This window comes from Rhipicephalus microplus, chromosome X, assembly GCF_043290135.1.
Source record: "Rhipicephalus microplus isolate Deutch F79 chromosome X, USDA_Rmic, whole genome shotgun sequence".
Taxonomy (NCBI): Eukaryota; Metazoa; Arthropoda; class Arachnida; order Ixodida; family Ixodidae; genus Rhipicephalus; species Rhipicephalus microplus.
The window spans coordinates 141760474-141774371 of record NC_134710.1 but is presented as its reverse complement, the minus strand read 5'-3'; the positions used below and the strand labels follow the sequence as shown (position 1 = coordinate 141774371).

At 44.6% G+C, this 13898-nt stretch overlaps 1 protein-coding gene and 2 non-coding genes across 5 annotated transcripts in view; 2 read left to right on the top strand and 1 right to left on the bottom strand.

Annotated features, from left to right (window-relative positions):
• l(3)76BDm (trafficking protein particle complex subunit 8 homolog l(3)76BDm) overlaps window positions 1–13898 on the bottom strand; it is a 223669-nt gene that overhangs the window by 71957 nt on the left and 137814 nt on the right. For all 3 annotated transcript variants that reach the window (XM_075877897.1, XM_075877898.1, XM_075877899.1), the window contains exon 17: window positions 3884–4126. In XM_075877897.1, the coding sequence (XP_075734012.1) occupies window positions 3884–4126 (243 nt within the window). The remainder of the gene's footprint in view (window positions 1–3883; window positions 4127–13898) is intronic.
• TRNAT-CGU (transfer RNA threonine (anticodon CGU)) lies at window positions 2263–2335 on the top strand. The gene has a single exon. It is a non-coding gene; the product is annotated as a tRNA-Thr (tRNA).
• TRNAT-CGU (transfer RNA threonine (anticodon CGU)) lies at window positions 2720–2792 on the top strand. Its single transcript has one exon. It is a non-coding gene; the product is annotated as a tRNA-Thr (tRNA).

Below are 13898 nucleotides of genomic sequence, written 5' to 3'. Positions count from 1 at the left end.
TAATTCTTCAAGTCCTTGTCATCTCCTTTCTTATGCATTAAGGTGATGTTAGCATTCTTCCAAGACTCTGGTATTCTTCCCGTTAAGAGACACCTCGTAAACAGGGCGGCTAGTTTTTTTTAACACAATCTGTCCTCCATCTTTCAGCAGATTTGATGTTACCTGATCCTCACCAGCAGCTTTGCCTCTTTGCATGCTCTCCAAAGCTTTTCTAACTTCTTCTATCATTACTGGTGGGGTGTCCTCTGGGTTACTGCTAGTTCTTATATTATTAAGGTCTTGGTTGGCCCGGCTACTGTACAGATCTCTGTAAAACTCCTCCGCTATTCCAACTATCCTATCCATATTAATAGTTATTTTGCCTTCTGTGTCCCTTAGTGCACACATCCAATTTTTGCCTACCCCAAGTTGACTCTTCACTGCTTTGACGCTTCCTCCGTTTTTCAGAGCGTGTTCAATTCTCTCCATGTTATACCTTCTTACATTGCATACCTTACGCCTATTAATCAACTTTGAAAGCTCTGCTAGTTCTATTTTGTCTGTTATACTTGAGACTTTCATGATTTGATGCTTCTTAATTAGAATCTTCATTTCCTAGGAAAGCTTGCCAGTGTCTAGTCTAACTACCCTGCCTCCAACTTCCATTGCACGCTTCGTAATGATACTCGTCAAATTATCATTCATTGTATCTATGCTAAGGCAGTTTTCCTTGATAAGAGTTGAGAACCTGTTCTGAAGCGAGACTCTGAATTCCTGTACTTTCCTTCTCAGTGCTAGCTCATTGATTGGCTTCTTGTGCATCAGTTTCAGTCGTTCCTTCTTCGATAAGAGTTGAGTACCTGTTCTGAAGCGAGACGAGACTCTGAATTCCTGTACTTTCCCTCTCAGTGCTAGCTCATTGATTGGCTTCTTGCGTATCAGTTTCTGTCGTTCCTTTCTCAAGTCTAGGTGAATTCGAGACCGTACCATATTCTATGGTCACTGCATTGTACCTTGCCAACCACTTCCACATCCTGCACGATGCCTGGGTGTGCACTCATTATAAAGTCTATTTCGTTCTTATTTTCGCCATTAGGGCTCCTCCATGTCCACTTGCGGTATCCTCGTTTTCAGTAGAAGGTATTCAAAATCCGTAAATTATTGCGTTCTGCGAATTCTACTAGTAGCTCTCCTCTGGCGTTCCTAGTACCGATGCCATAATCTTCTACTGCCTGGTCTCCAGCCTGCTTCTTCCCTCATTAAAGTCTCCCATCAGTATAGTATACTGTGTTTTTACCTTAATCATTGCCGATTCTACATCTTCATAGAAGTTTTCAACTGAAGCGTCATTATGGCTGGATGTAGGCGCGTAAGCCTGTACCACCTTCATCTTGTATTACTTATTCAGTTTATTTGCCATACCTACCACCCTTTCATTAATGCTATAGTATCCCTCTATGTTGCCAGCTATGTCTCTGTGAATTAGGAACCCCCCTCCCAGTTCTCTTCTGTCAGCCAAGCCCCGATAGCAAAGGACATGCCCATTCTGTAGCACCGTATAGGCCTCATCTGTCCTGCTAACCTCACTGAGCCCTATTATATGCCATTTAACACCCTCTAGCTCCTCGAATAGTACAGCTAGACTTCCCTCACTTGATAAGGTTCTAGAGTTAAATGTTGCCAAGTTCAGGTTCCAATGACGGCCTGTCCGGATCCAGAGATTCTTAGCACCCTCTGCTGCGTTGCTGATCTGACCGCCGCTGTGGTCAGTTGCTTCGCAGCTGCTGGGGACTGAGGGCCGGGCGTTAATTGACGTATGCATGTGGGATTACGTATGCATGTGGGCACGCGTATGCACGCGTAATTCGAAGGTCGTAGGTTCGATTCCTGCTTACAGTTGGTAATTTTTTCATCCACTTTTCTTTCTTCTTATTTACATTCCATTAATGTTAATAACTTCCCCTGTACATTCCTTGGCATTAACGTCTGTTATATCTCATTATTATTGTGTTAAAAACACGGAAAAACGAGCCCTTAGGTATACACTTCTTTCCCTTATTTCATTGAACGAGGGTCTCGTACTGGCAGACTTGGTGTGTTTAGGTTGTATAAGAGGGACAATTAATCAGCTGCCCGCTCATAATAAGTTCACGTGCTACGTGACGCCAAACATGCGCATAAGAGTGTTTTCACACTCGTTGTTTGGCTTATAGATGGCGCTGACTGTCGCTCCTACTTCTAAAAATTCACAGATAAACCCAAAAAGTGGATGGAGGGAGAGCCGCTGTAATAGCTCAGTGGTTAGAGCATCGAACGCGTAATTCGAAGGTCGTAGGTTCGATTCCTGCTTACAGTTGGTAATTTTTTCATCCACTTTTCTTTCTTCTTATTTACATTCCATTAATGTTAATAACTTCCCCTGTACATTCCTTGGCATTAACGTCTGTTATATCTCATTATTATTGTGTTAAAAACACGGAAAAACGAGCCCTTAGGTATACACTTCTTTCCCTTATTTCATTGAACGAGGGTCTCGTACTGGCGGACTTGGTGTGTTTAGGTTGTATAAGAGGGACAATTAATCAGCTGCCCGCTCATAATAAGTTCACGTGCTACGTGACGCCAAACATGCGCATAAGAGTGTTTTCACACTCGTTGTTTGGCTTATAGATGGCGCTGACTGTCGCTCCTACTTCTAAAAATTCACAGATAAACCCAAAAAGTGGATGGAGGGAGTGCCGCTGTAATAGCTCAGTGGTTAGAGCATCGAACGCGTAATTCGAAGGTCGTAGGTTCGATTCCTGCTTACAGTTGGTAATTTTTTCATCCACTTTTCTTTCTTCTTATTTACATTCCATTAATGTTAATAACTTCCCCTGTACATTCCTTGGCATTAACGTCTGTTATATCTCATTATATATATATATATATATATATATATATATATATATATATATACACACACACTTAGGGAATATCTTTATGGAATATCAACTGTGATTTGACCTCATGCAATTGCCTCTTCAATAAACAATTTTTCTCATTGCCATCAACAACGAAAATGTCGAAGATGATTGCTTACATCTCATTCATGAAGCCAATAATGTAACAGCCCATGTACAAGTTTACCCAAAACAATTTCGAAATTACAAATGCCCTGGTTTACACTGTGATGAACTCGATTTACTAACTTGTTTATATTTTTTCAAATATTCTTTTACCTCCCCATTGGAAGAAGCTCCCTCATAGCGAATTACCAACTTATAAAAAACAAACCATACATGATTCAAAAATCGAAAAGAAAGGTCCTTGACTTTAGTCCTGGTTTGTCAGGTCAGCACCAACAGCCTTCCGTCAGTATCTTACAGACATTCAACACTTTGTCATTTCTGAAATACGACCTCAGGCATCTGCAATGACTTTTCTTAGATACAAGGATATCTATGCCCCGCCGCGGTTGTCAAGTGGCTAAGGTACTCGGCTGCTGACCCGCAGGTCGCGGCTTCCAATCCCGGCTGCGGCGGCTGCATTTCCGATGGAGGCGGAAATGTTGTAGGCCCGTGTGCTCAGATTTGGGTGCACGTTGAAGAATCTCAGGTGGTCGAAATTTCCGGAGCCCTCCACTACGGCGTCTCTCATAATCGTATGGTGATTTTGGTACGTTAAACCCTACATATCAATCAAATCAAATCGAGAGGATATCTATTTGTACATTAATCTGTATGGTGTAACAAGCCTCAATGTGAATGAGTCATATGACCTTGGGCAATTTCCATACAGTTACAAAGACTATCAGTCGTTATAAGAACATAGTATTCCTGCACAAGTCATCATCAGATCAAGCAACACAGAATGTGAATTGCGTATTGATGATTAATTTAAAATCATGAAAAATGTAACTGACCGTGAGTTGAGGCATAGGTCCAACCACAGTGGGTTGTAGGCGAAAGTCTGAACGTGCCCCCTTCAGGGGAAGAACAGGGCCCGCTTTGGAAGGCACTGTAAGCGGCTGGAAGCCCCTGACTGGGCTTGGAAGTGGCCCCAAAGGTGCAGCAGCCTCACGCTGTGCTGCCGACAGCCCAAGGCAGTACGCCAGACCTCCTATCTGTAGCTGACCACATTGCTGTGGGCGCACACGAAGTTGAATCTGCACAACAGAAGAATGCCTGCCAGTGAAGATACTAGGCAGCTATGTAATAATTGCAAATAATGACTAATACAATACAAAAGTAACAGAGCATATCTCACATATGCTTACTCATGACTAAGTATAGCCACATCTATCACCAGTCACATCAGTCACAGGGATAGCTTTTCAATTTTATGAAGGTGAATGCAATAACTACAAATGAATTACTTATTGTGAGATCCAATCTGTTAATTTAAAAAACTTGTGCACACAGCATAATGCATACCGACACCTGTATACATGTAATGGTAATATGCAGTTGAAATTGTGGCAAGAAATATTTCTAACGATGACCGAGGATGGCGAGTGGCAGAGATGCCACATGGATCACATAGCAACAAGACATCCTGTTGCTGTAAGCACAATTCAAGCAGCATCCCATCTCTAATTATATGGCGAAAGAAACCTTTTAAAAATGCTGCTTCTGAAAGACCGCAGCCTACAACAACTTCAGATGCTGAATGTCTAACAGAAGATGCACATGACTTCTTCCAATCGTGATTGACTTTCAGATACAACTGTCATAACTGGTATGCCTGAGAGAATGCAGTGAACAGAACAGTTAGGACAAATACCAGAGTTCGTACCATGCAGTCACTATGGTCACATACTGAAGGCACCAGAGTAGTTGTGTATGAAAGAGACTTGGCCAATTAGGTATTGGATAGTGTACTAAGAGTTTGCTAGAAGGGCTAAATATAATCTATTGGTGTCCATGCAATCAAGCGAAGATGAGTCCGACAAAGTAGTGTTTTCAATGCCTCTTTGCTTGCGACTCAGTTTGCGCTCCATGACAGTTAATCTGCAAGTGAGTGCAGTTGTCAGCAATGTAATGAAAAAGAATAAAATAGAGCCACTAGACAATAATAGTAGATACCTAAGGGCTATCAATCAAACTCTTGTTCTCCATATAAACACAATTCATATATGTAGCCTTATATGAGGGCATGATCTAAACCAGCAGCATTGGCAAGCACTCTTAATTTTGACTGTTGATTCCTTTTCTAACATTTATCCAAGGACAAAATTCAGTCAGTGTAAAAGTAACGGATAAATTAAATTAAGTGACCTTGTGTGACGCAACTTTCTAAAACATGCTAAATACAAAAAGAGAAAGAGCCAGCGACAGGTATAGGGCACTAGAAGTACAAAATATGAAACGAAACTGGCTAAGCACACATATGTATTACTAGAAAAGAAAGACATGTTTTACAACATTCATAATTCTTCACTATTTTCTTAAACTAAATGCAATCACAATAGTGGTGCTCCTGCTATGAAAGTGAGCAGCACCTGTCACTAACTTTCGCTACAATACAACTGTTACAAGGCTCAACTAAATCTTTATTGTTCAATTAAGAGTGAGCACCACCCCCCTTCCTAAGCAAGTCAAAATTACCAGCTTTCTGGAGGGTGGGGGATGCTTTTCGGGAACGGCACCAAGATTCAAGATGGTGGCAGCAAACTTGGCCAGCCAAAAAAAAAAAAGGAAGGGGGGGGGGGGAGTCAGACACAAGGTCAGAAATCTTACGCCGCCAGAAACTCCATTGATAAAAATTGAAGCTAAAAATGGACATTCTATACCAAAAATGGACTCTGTCAAGATTCTAGGTATCGCCCTTGATGCCAAGAGTTGTAACTCAAAGGTACTGAACAAGCCCACAGGACAGGCTAGTAGTGTCCCAAGACTTCTAATTTGCATCTCAAATGAAAGATGCAGTCTTAGCTTGCCAGGCACTTTTCTGAAGTCTTGTTTTTTTTTTTACGTCGTGCCATACCTTAATTTGGCTAAGGAGGAAAAGACCAAACTTAAATTCCTTATCAGAACCAATTTCACGCAATGCTCAGCCTTCTGTAATCCACGAACACCAAGAAACGAGCCTCCTGGCTAATGCAGCCTCTGTTCGTATTAAGTTTGCCTATGTGGCGGAGGAAACAGCAATTTCTCTGGCTTTTCCAGCACAAACACTCCCCATATCGTCTTGGGATTGCACGCGGCAGTTGGATCTTTCTTGGCCACCCCCTTGTCTGAACAGATGAACAAAGCATTTCAAAGAAATCGGAAGAGGAGCAAAGGAGAGTACCACACCTCCTGGTTCCCAGCCCATCCAGACGACTCAGCCCGCTCGGATGTACACTCAAACCTCATTATAACAAAGTTGCATCTTACAAGAGAATAAGTTCGTTGTATGTGAAAATTCGTTATAAAGGTTATTTCTAGCACTGCATCTATTGTAAGAGCACTTTTCATTTACTTCATCATAACTGATATTTTGTTATATCTGTGTTTGTTATATCAAAGTTTAAGTGCAATTCAAACAAGCAGTCCAAATGAATAGCTATCGTGGATAGCCAGGCTCAAAACAAGGTTAAGTAAAAAGATCCACCATGTAATTTCCACGAAATCTTTTTCCTTCAAATGACTACAGTATTTCAGACATCAGGTGCAATGCTGTGAAGGCTAGCAAGACTTCTTGCAGGATTTTCTTTCCTTATTTTCCGGCTGAGTAATAAATGAAGGCATTTAGTGTCTCTGAAATAAGCAAACACCTCTGTACAGCTGTTATTATACTGCTGGATCGCTAAAAGTTTTGCTGTTTTCATTTTTGGTATTTCTCTTGCAGCTCGTAACCACACGGCAAGTGGAAGCTCATGCACAGCTGGTGCAAGTGTTTACAACGACAAAAGCCAACCACAAGATGCACAGTGTTTTACATTTTGCTGGCCAAACTTCCTGCATAGCTGCCACAGCTTTGCACGATAGCTTTGCACTACGATAGTTAGTTGCCACAGCTTTGCACGACGATAGTTATAGCGCGAGAAAAAAATGACGACAAAGAGCACCAATCATTATTCTGTTCTCACGATATAACTATCGTCATGTCATACCAACTAGCCCAAACTGCCACGCTTCTAAATGTGTATAGGCAGGAGGAAATTTTCAGCCCGCTACTCCAAAATGAACAAAACTCGAGCCAGCACACTCAGAAGTCTGCAAACCCATTCACATTCAACTTCTCGGTCACTTAAAACGACACTAAGATATCATAATAAGTCTATGTTGATTGTTGAGATGGTGGTGGTGGTGAAAAACATTTATTTACAAAAGAGAGGTGTAGGACCTCTGTAGAGGCCCCTACAGACTAGGTGGAGTCTCTATTCCGGGACCCCATTGGTTAAAGCCGCCGTCTTGGCTCTCTGGACCAAGGCCTGCTGGGCCTGAAGGTCTGAGCAGCCGAGCAGGGCCGCCTCCCAGTCCTCTCGCCTAGGGTTTGGGTTAGGAGTAATGGCTGCGTTAGCTTGGCAGGCCCACACCATGTGGTAGGTGTCTGCCACCTCCCCACAGTGCTGGCACTGTCCTGTGACCGTAGGGTCGAAATGTTTGACTATGGCAGGACATAGCAATGTATTCGTCTGGAGGCGAAGCAAAATGCGCTCCTCTGCTTTCTTCAACCCCCGTGCGGGGGGAGGGTAGCGGCGATGACTTTCCCGATAATAATAAAGAATTTCCTTATATCGGAGGAGAGGGTAACCCTCCTCATCGGTCTCCATCGGCATTGACGAAGGTAGCCCGGAAATGAGCGCTCGGGCAGCCGCATCTGCAGCCTCATTTCCCCGCAATCCCTGATGGCCCGGTGTCCATATAATGCGTTTCGGATGAGGGTCCGTGTCTCTTATGCAGTTGCGCAGTATTGTCTCGGCTAACGGTGATATGTACCCGGCTGTATAATTACGACACGCTCGGCGCGAATCCGTGATAATATACCGGGAATTACTGTGAGAGGCCGCAAGGGCAATGGCGACCTCCTCAGCCTGTGTTACAGAATACGCCCTAAAGGTTAGCCCATCCACCTGTGTGCCCTCGTGAATAGCAGCCGCCGTGTACCACCCCTTGGAGGTGGGGCCAGCAACGTCCACGTAGTACACACCTGGCTTCTGTCCAAATTGTCGTTCCAGCGCCCGAGCGCGTGCGTCACGTCGCGCTGTGTGTTCATCTCTGTCCATTTTAGTGGGTAGAGGTCGGACCAGAAGGGCTGTGCGCCACAGTTCTGGCACTTTGACCCGTTCCTGTTGTTCGAAATCATGTCTTATGTGCAGACGTGCAAGCAGGCGTTGGCCAGAGTTGGTTTGGGCTAGCCGTGTGTACTGGTTTAAAAGATGGGCTTCCTTCAGCTCTTGGTATGAATTAATCACACCCAATGCCTTGAGACGGCTGTTGGATGTAGAGATCGGAAGATCAAGAGCCCGCTTTATTGTCTTTTTAATGATTGCCTCGATTCGTTCTTCCTCATGTTTGCGGAGGGAGAGGTAAGGGACGGAGTACATGACCCTGCTGGTGACAAAAGCGTGCGCTAGCCGCAACGCATCTGTGCACCGAAGTCCCCCCCTCTTGTTGGAGACCCTGCGGATCATGCGACCCACCTGGTCTCCTATCTTCCTTAATTTCGTCAATGTTGTGTCAATCCGGAGCTGCTGGTGAATGTATAGGCCCAGGACCCTGATCTCCTCCGCTCGTCTGATTGGGCCCGCAGGAAGAGTGATGGAGATATCTGTGTTGTCTTTAGGCATGCCTCTAATGTGAAGGAATTCGGATTTGTTGGGTGCGCATTCGAGTCCGCAACGCGCCGCGTAGGTGTGTACAATTTCGGCAGCCTGTTGCAGACTGGTCTCAATGGCACCTAAGTTCCCTTGAGTTGCCCATACCGTAATGTCATCGGCATAGAGGGCATGATGAATGCCCTCTATGGCCGCCAGCTGACGTGGCAGGTGCATCATTGCGACGTTAAATAGAATGGGGGAGAGAACAGCCCCTTGCGGTGTCCCTCTGGTACCCATTTGATACGGCCCGAATTCGGAGTCTTCAATGCGGAGCAGGGCGGCTCTGTCCGATAAAAAGTCCTTGACGTAATTAAATGTGTTCTGACCACAGTTAGTGAGGCTTAGGTGTTCGAGTATGACGCTGTGTTTAACATTGTCAAAGGCCCCCTTCAGATCTAAGGCGAGGATGACCCTGTCGTTATGTTTCATCGCCACCGGTTGGATGACCTCTCGGTGTAGTTGCAGGAGTACATCCTGTGCCGATTTGTGAGGACGGAATCCGAACATGGTAGGGGCGAAAGCCCCTTTCTGTTCAAGATATTCCGAAAGTCTGTCCCGCACCATCGTCTCCATCAACTTGCCAACGCAAGACGTTAGAGAGATGGGGCGAAGGTTGTCTATGTTTACTGGCTTCCCCGGTTTGGGAATGAATGTGACCAGTGATGTCTTCCACTCTGAAGGGACCGATATCCGACCACTCCAGATGGCGTTGATGTATTCCAAGAGGTGTGCCAGCGCAGGATCGGCCAAATTTGCCAGCGTCTTGACCGTGATTTTATCCTTACCAGGGGCTGTTCCTCTACGCATTTTAGCCATTGCCGCCTTCATATCATGTAGAAGAAAAGGGGCATCTAGGGTCTCGTTTTCTTTTTGTTGAGATAGCGGCCCAGAAATCTCGTAGTGCAACTTTTGTGCCAAGAAAGCGCTCATTTTGAAATAAAATAAATTACAATTTAGAGATCAGCCTTGTGTTAGTACACTTCAAATTACCCGCCTCAAGTAGAACCTTTCACGTCAGAGTTGCTGTACACAATGTTGTCCGACTTTACTGCATGGCCGCAGACACTATGCGCAGAACGAAAGTAGCAGGAGCCATAGCAGCAACAATGGCCATTGAACAATTCCTGCCATGGCCTCCGAGATGGCAGGCATGCTTGGTTCAACTGGACCGCAAGTTGGCACGACCTGTACAGTTTACCCAGGCGAAAATTGAACTTTTGAACCACTCGTTCTATTCCCCATAGTGATGTTCGGCAGTTCTTTTTTCTATGAATCAAACATAAACGAACAAAAGAGCATTTTATTATGTCTCTTGATGCATGGAAGGTTCTTTATTTAGCGCAGCTGGTTCGATTAATAGTGATTCATGGTAGATGGTTAGTCTGACGTCATCGAGATAATTTTACGAATGTCCCTACTCACGGCTTATGACTTCTTGTGCATTTACATTAATTTATCGGTAAGTAGGGCCCTGCTGTTGATAATATTGTCATTTTACATGTTGTCATACATTGAGCTTTCACTCTGACTTCAGTTGTTATTTGACCTTAGTGTACCTTTTATAGAATGGACTTTGACCCCTCACAGTCGTGCCACAAATGTGATCACCACTCATGCTTTTCAACAACATGCTCTGGCTGTGCCTAGTCCTTAACACTTCTCCACCTATTGCCGAGGAACAATGAGAGGCATCCCTCAAGACCAGCAATCTTCGCACTCAACTCCAGGCTGCCAAGAGGGCACGCAACATCGCGGTGAGATTTCGTATTCCAATTTCATTAGGAGCAGAGCCACCAACATGATCTAGAAAAGGGGAAAGGGGGAAGCCTTCAGATCCCCCATTCCCCTTTTACTCAGTGCTTGTCATGTCATGCATGTGTACTTCCTCTGAAGCCTTGTTGCTCTTGTTCATGCCACAGCGCATTACTGCCACGAATCAAACACAAGAAACACATTGGCAATGCGATAGGAACATACAAAATGGCATGGAAGTGCCTCCAATGATAATGATGATGAGTTGTTTTTAATGGCACAAGAGCCAATTGATGGCCAAAGAGCACCGTTTCAAAAGCCTAGATATGTGAACAATGATATGATATGCCTGGCTGTAAAAGGGCCTTAAAATTCCTCGCGCTAACGTGGGCAAAAACATAGAAGCATTAAAACCATGACATTGACATGAAATATGTGCAATAATACTAAATGACGAGACGTCGTGATAGTGGGACAGTGGCGGAGATGCAGCCACCGCGGCAGCGACCTCTCTTCAGAGATCTGGCTACGGAGCGCCCGTGTATATGACCTTAAAAGTACATACATCTGTTAAAAACACCAGCAATGATATATGAGGACAAGGGGGTTCTCTACTGATGAACATTGATGGGTGAAAGGGTATCTGTTGTCAGCAGGGATATAAAAAGTGCTCTTTTCTAAGAGAATCTAAATCACTGCACTGGACAAAAATCTAGAGAACCGTGAGTGGTTCTCCCCATCTCTCACACAATGCTGCATCGCCACCAGACAAAAGGTATAAATGTGTCGAGTCTGCGTGTTCTATCTGTAGTCTTGTCAGTGTGACTAGTGTGAAGCATGATCTATATACTGTTGGCCAATTTCCAAGTCTCGGTTTGACAATATGCAGTTTGTTTTCCATCTGCCGATCCCACAGGCACTGCCAGCACGCCCTGAGCTCCCGTCATAAATGGTTTCAGATCAAGCGCAGGGACAGGTACACATGTATTGGCGCCAGTGTTGTCTTGGGCAGATGTGCCCAGCTGATCCGCCAACACGTTTCTAGCGATTTCGCGGTGCTGTAGTCTACAACACCGCGATTTCGCGGTGTTGTAGTCTGCTGGGTGCCCCGGCACCCAGCAGACTACAACATGCCATTTAAGAGCGTAGATCGTGCATAACAGAGAGTACAAGGACACAAGGACAGAATTTTTATGTTTTTGCAGAGTTTTCAGAGTCACCACTATGCTCAGTGAATCTGTGTATATTACCACGCATTGTAGTTGCAGTTTCTTAATACGCTTGACAGCCACAAATACCGCGTGAGCCTCTGCTGTGAAGATGCTTGTTTCGGAGTGCAGAATACCGGAGTTGGAGAAAGATGGGCCAACAGCTGCATAGGACACACCAGTGTGAGACTTCGAAACATCTGTGAAAAATTCAGGGCAAGTGTACTTGTGTTGGAGTTCGAGGAAGTGCGTGCAGATGTGTACAGAATGTGCGTGTTTAGTGACTTCCATGAAAGATCGCAGTTTATGACTTGCCACTTCCATGGTGGCAGATATACTGCTGGAGCCATCAAACATTGTTTTAAAAGTGGCACAGCTGTTTTCTCAGCGAGCCTCCTGATGCAAAGTGAGTAGGGCTGTCACAGCGAAGGACGGTTATTGAACAAGGTACAGTTGGACAGATCATTAATTGTGGAGTGAGCGGGATGTTCATCAGCGTTAACCTTGAAATAGTATGTCTCTGCAGGTGGAGCGACCATTCATTTGATTTTACGTACAGACTCGCTACGGGGCTAGTTCGAAAAGCACCCGTAGAGAGGCGTATGCCTAGATGGTGGACAGGGTCGAGAATCTTTAAGGTTGATGGTGTCGCAGACTGATAGATTAAAGCACCGTAATCTAGGCGCGTGCGTACGAGGCGTTTATATAAATTCATCAGACATTTACTGTCACTGCCCCACGTAGTTCGTGATAACACTTTCAAAATATTCATGGTTTTTAAACCCCCGTCTTTTAAATACTTGACGTATGGGATGAAGGTTAGTTTTGTGTCTAATATTAGGCCCAGAAATTTATGCTCCGTCTTCACAGACAGACGTTGACTATGCAGGTCGATCTCGGGATCAGGATGAACGCCCCTTTTTCGGCAGAACAAGGTGCTGGTACTCTTTTGCGCGTTCAGTTTAAAACCATTCTCATCTGCCCATTGAGAGACCTTGTTCAAACCTAGTTGAACCTGACGTTCACACACTGAGAGGTTACAGGACTTAAAGCCGACCTGCACGTCGTCAACATATGTACAGTAAAACATATTTCGTGGGATAACGAGGCGCAAAGAGCTCATTTTCACTATAAAAAGTGTACAACTCAATACCCCTCCTTGCGGCACTCCTGTTTCTTGAACAAATGTACGGGACAACACAGTGCCCACTCAGACACGGAATGTCCGATTAGACCGGTAGCTTTTGATTATTTTAAACATTCTGCCCCACACACCTAGGTGTGACAGGTCTCTGAGTATGCCAAAGCTCCACATTGAAGAACACTGACAGAAAGAATGGTTTATGAATGAAAGCATCACCGATTTGTGCCTCGATACGAACGAGGTGGTCAGTAGTGGACTTAGCCTCTCAGAGCCCGCACTAGTATGGGTCAAGCAGGCTATTTGTTTCAAGGAAATGCACCAATCATCTATTCAGCATTTTTTCAAAAACCTTGCATAAGCAACTTGTCAATGCTATGGGCTTGTAGCTTGATGCTAAAGATGGGTCCTTGTCCTGCTTAAGAATCGGAATAATGATTGCTTCTTTCCAGGTGGAATGGATCTCACCGGAAAACCAAATGGCATTATACAAAGAAAAAAGAACTTTTTTTGGTTTCAGGAGGCAGACGTTTGAGCATTTCGTATAATATACGGTCAGAGCCTGGGGCGGCTTTGATACAGCAGTTTAATGATGCCTGTAACTCAGCTAAGACGAAAGGTTCATTGTATGCCTCATTGTGGATTTGCGTTCTATTTTCTGTTTTTCTGTTCTTGCTTTGTATCGTTGAAACGCTGGACTGTAATGGAACGAGCTGGAGACCTGTTCAAAGTGTGCACCAAGGGAGTTCGCTTGGTCTTCCAAACTGTTGGCTTGTGGGTTTACTAGAGGAAAAGGATGTGGTTCTCGTCCTACTACCCTACAGACCATGCTCCACTCTTGCTTCATGTGTATATGAGTTGATTCCAGATAAAAACCTCTGTCAGCTCTCCCTCCTGGCCTGTCGACGCGTTCACCTGGTTTGGGACTCGATGTTTTTAAAATTGACAAGATTTGCAGCGGTCGGTGAGTCTCAAAGCAGTCTCCATGTTTTGTTTTGTTGTTTGCGAGCACTGCGGCACTCACTGTTTC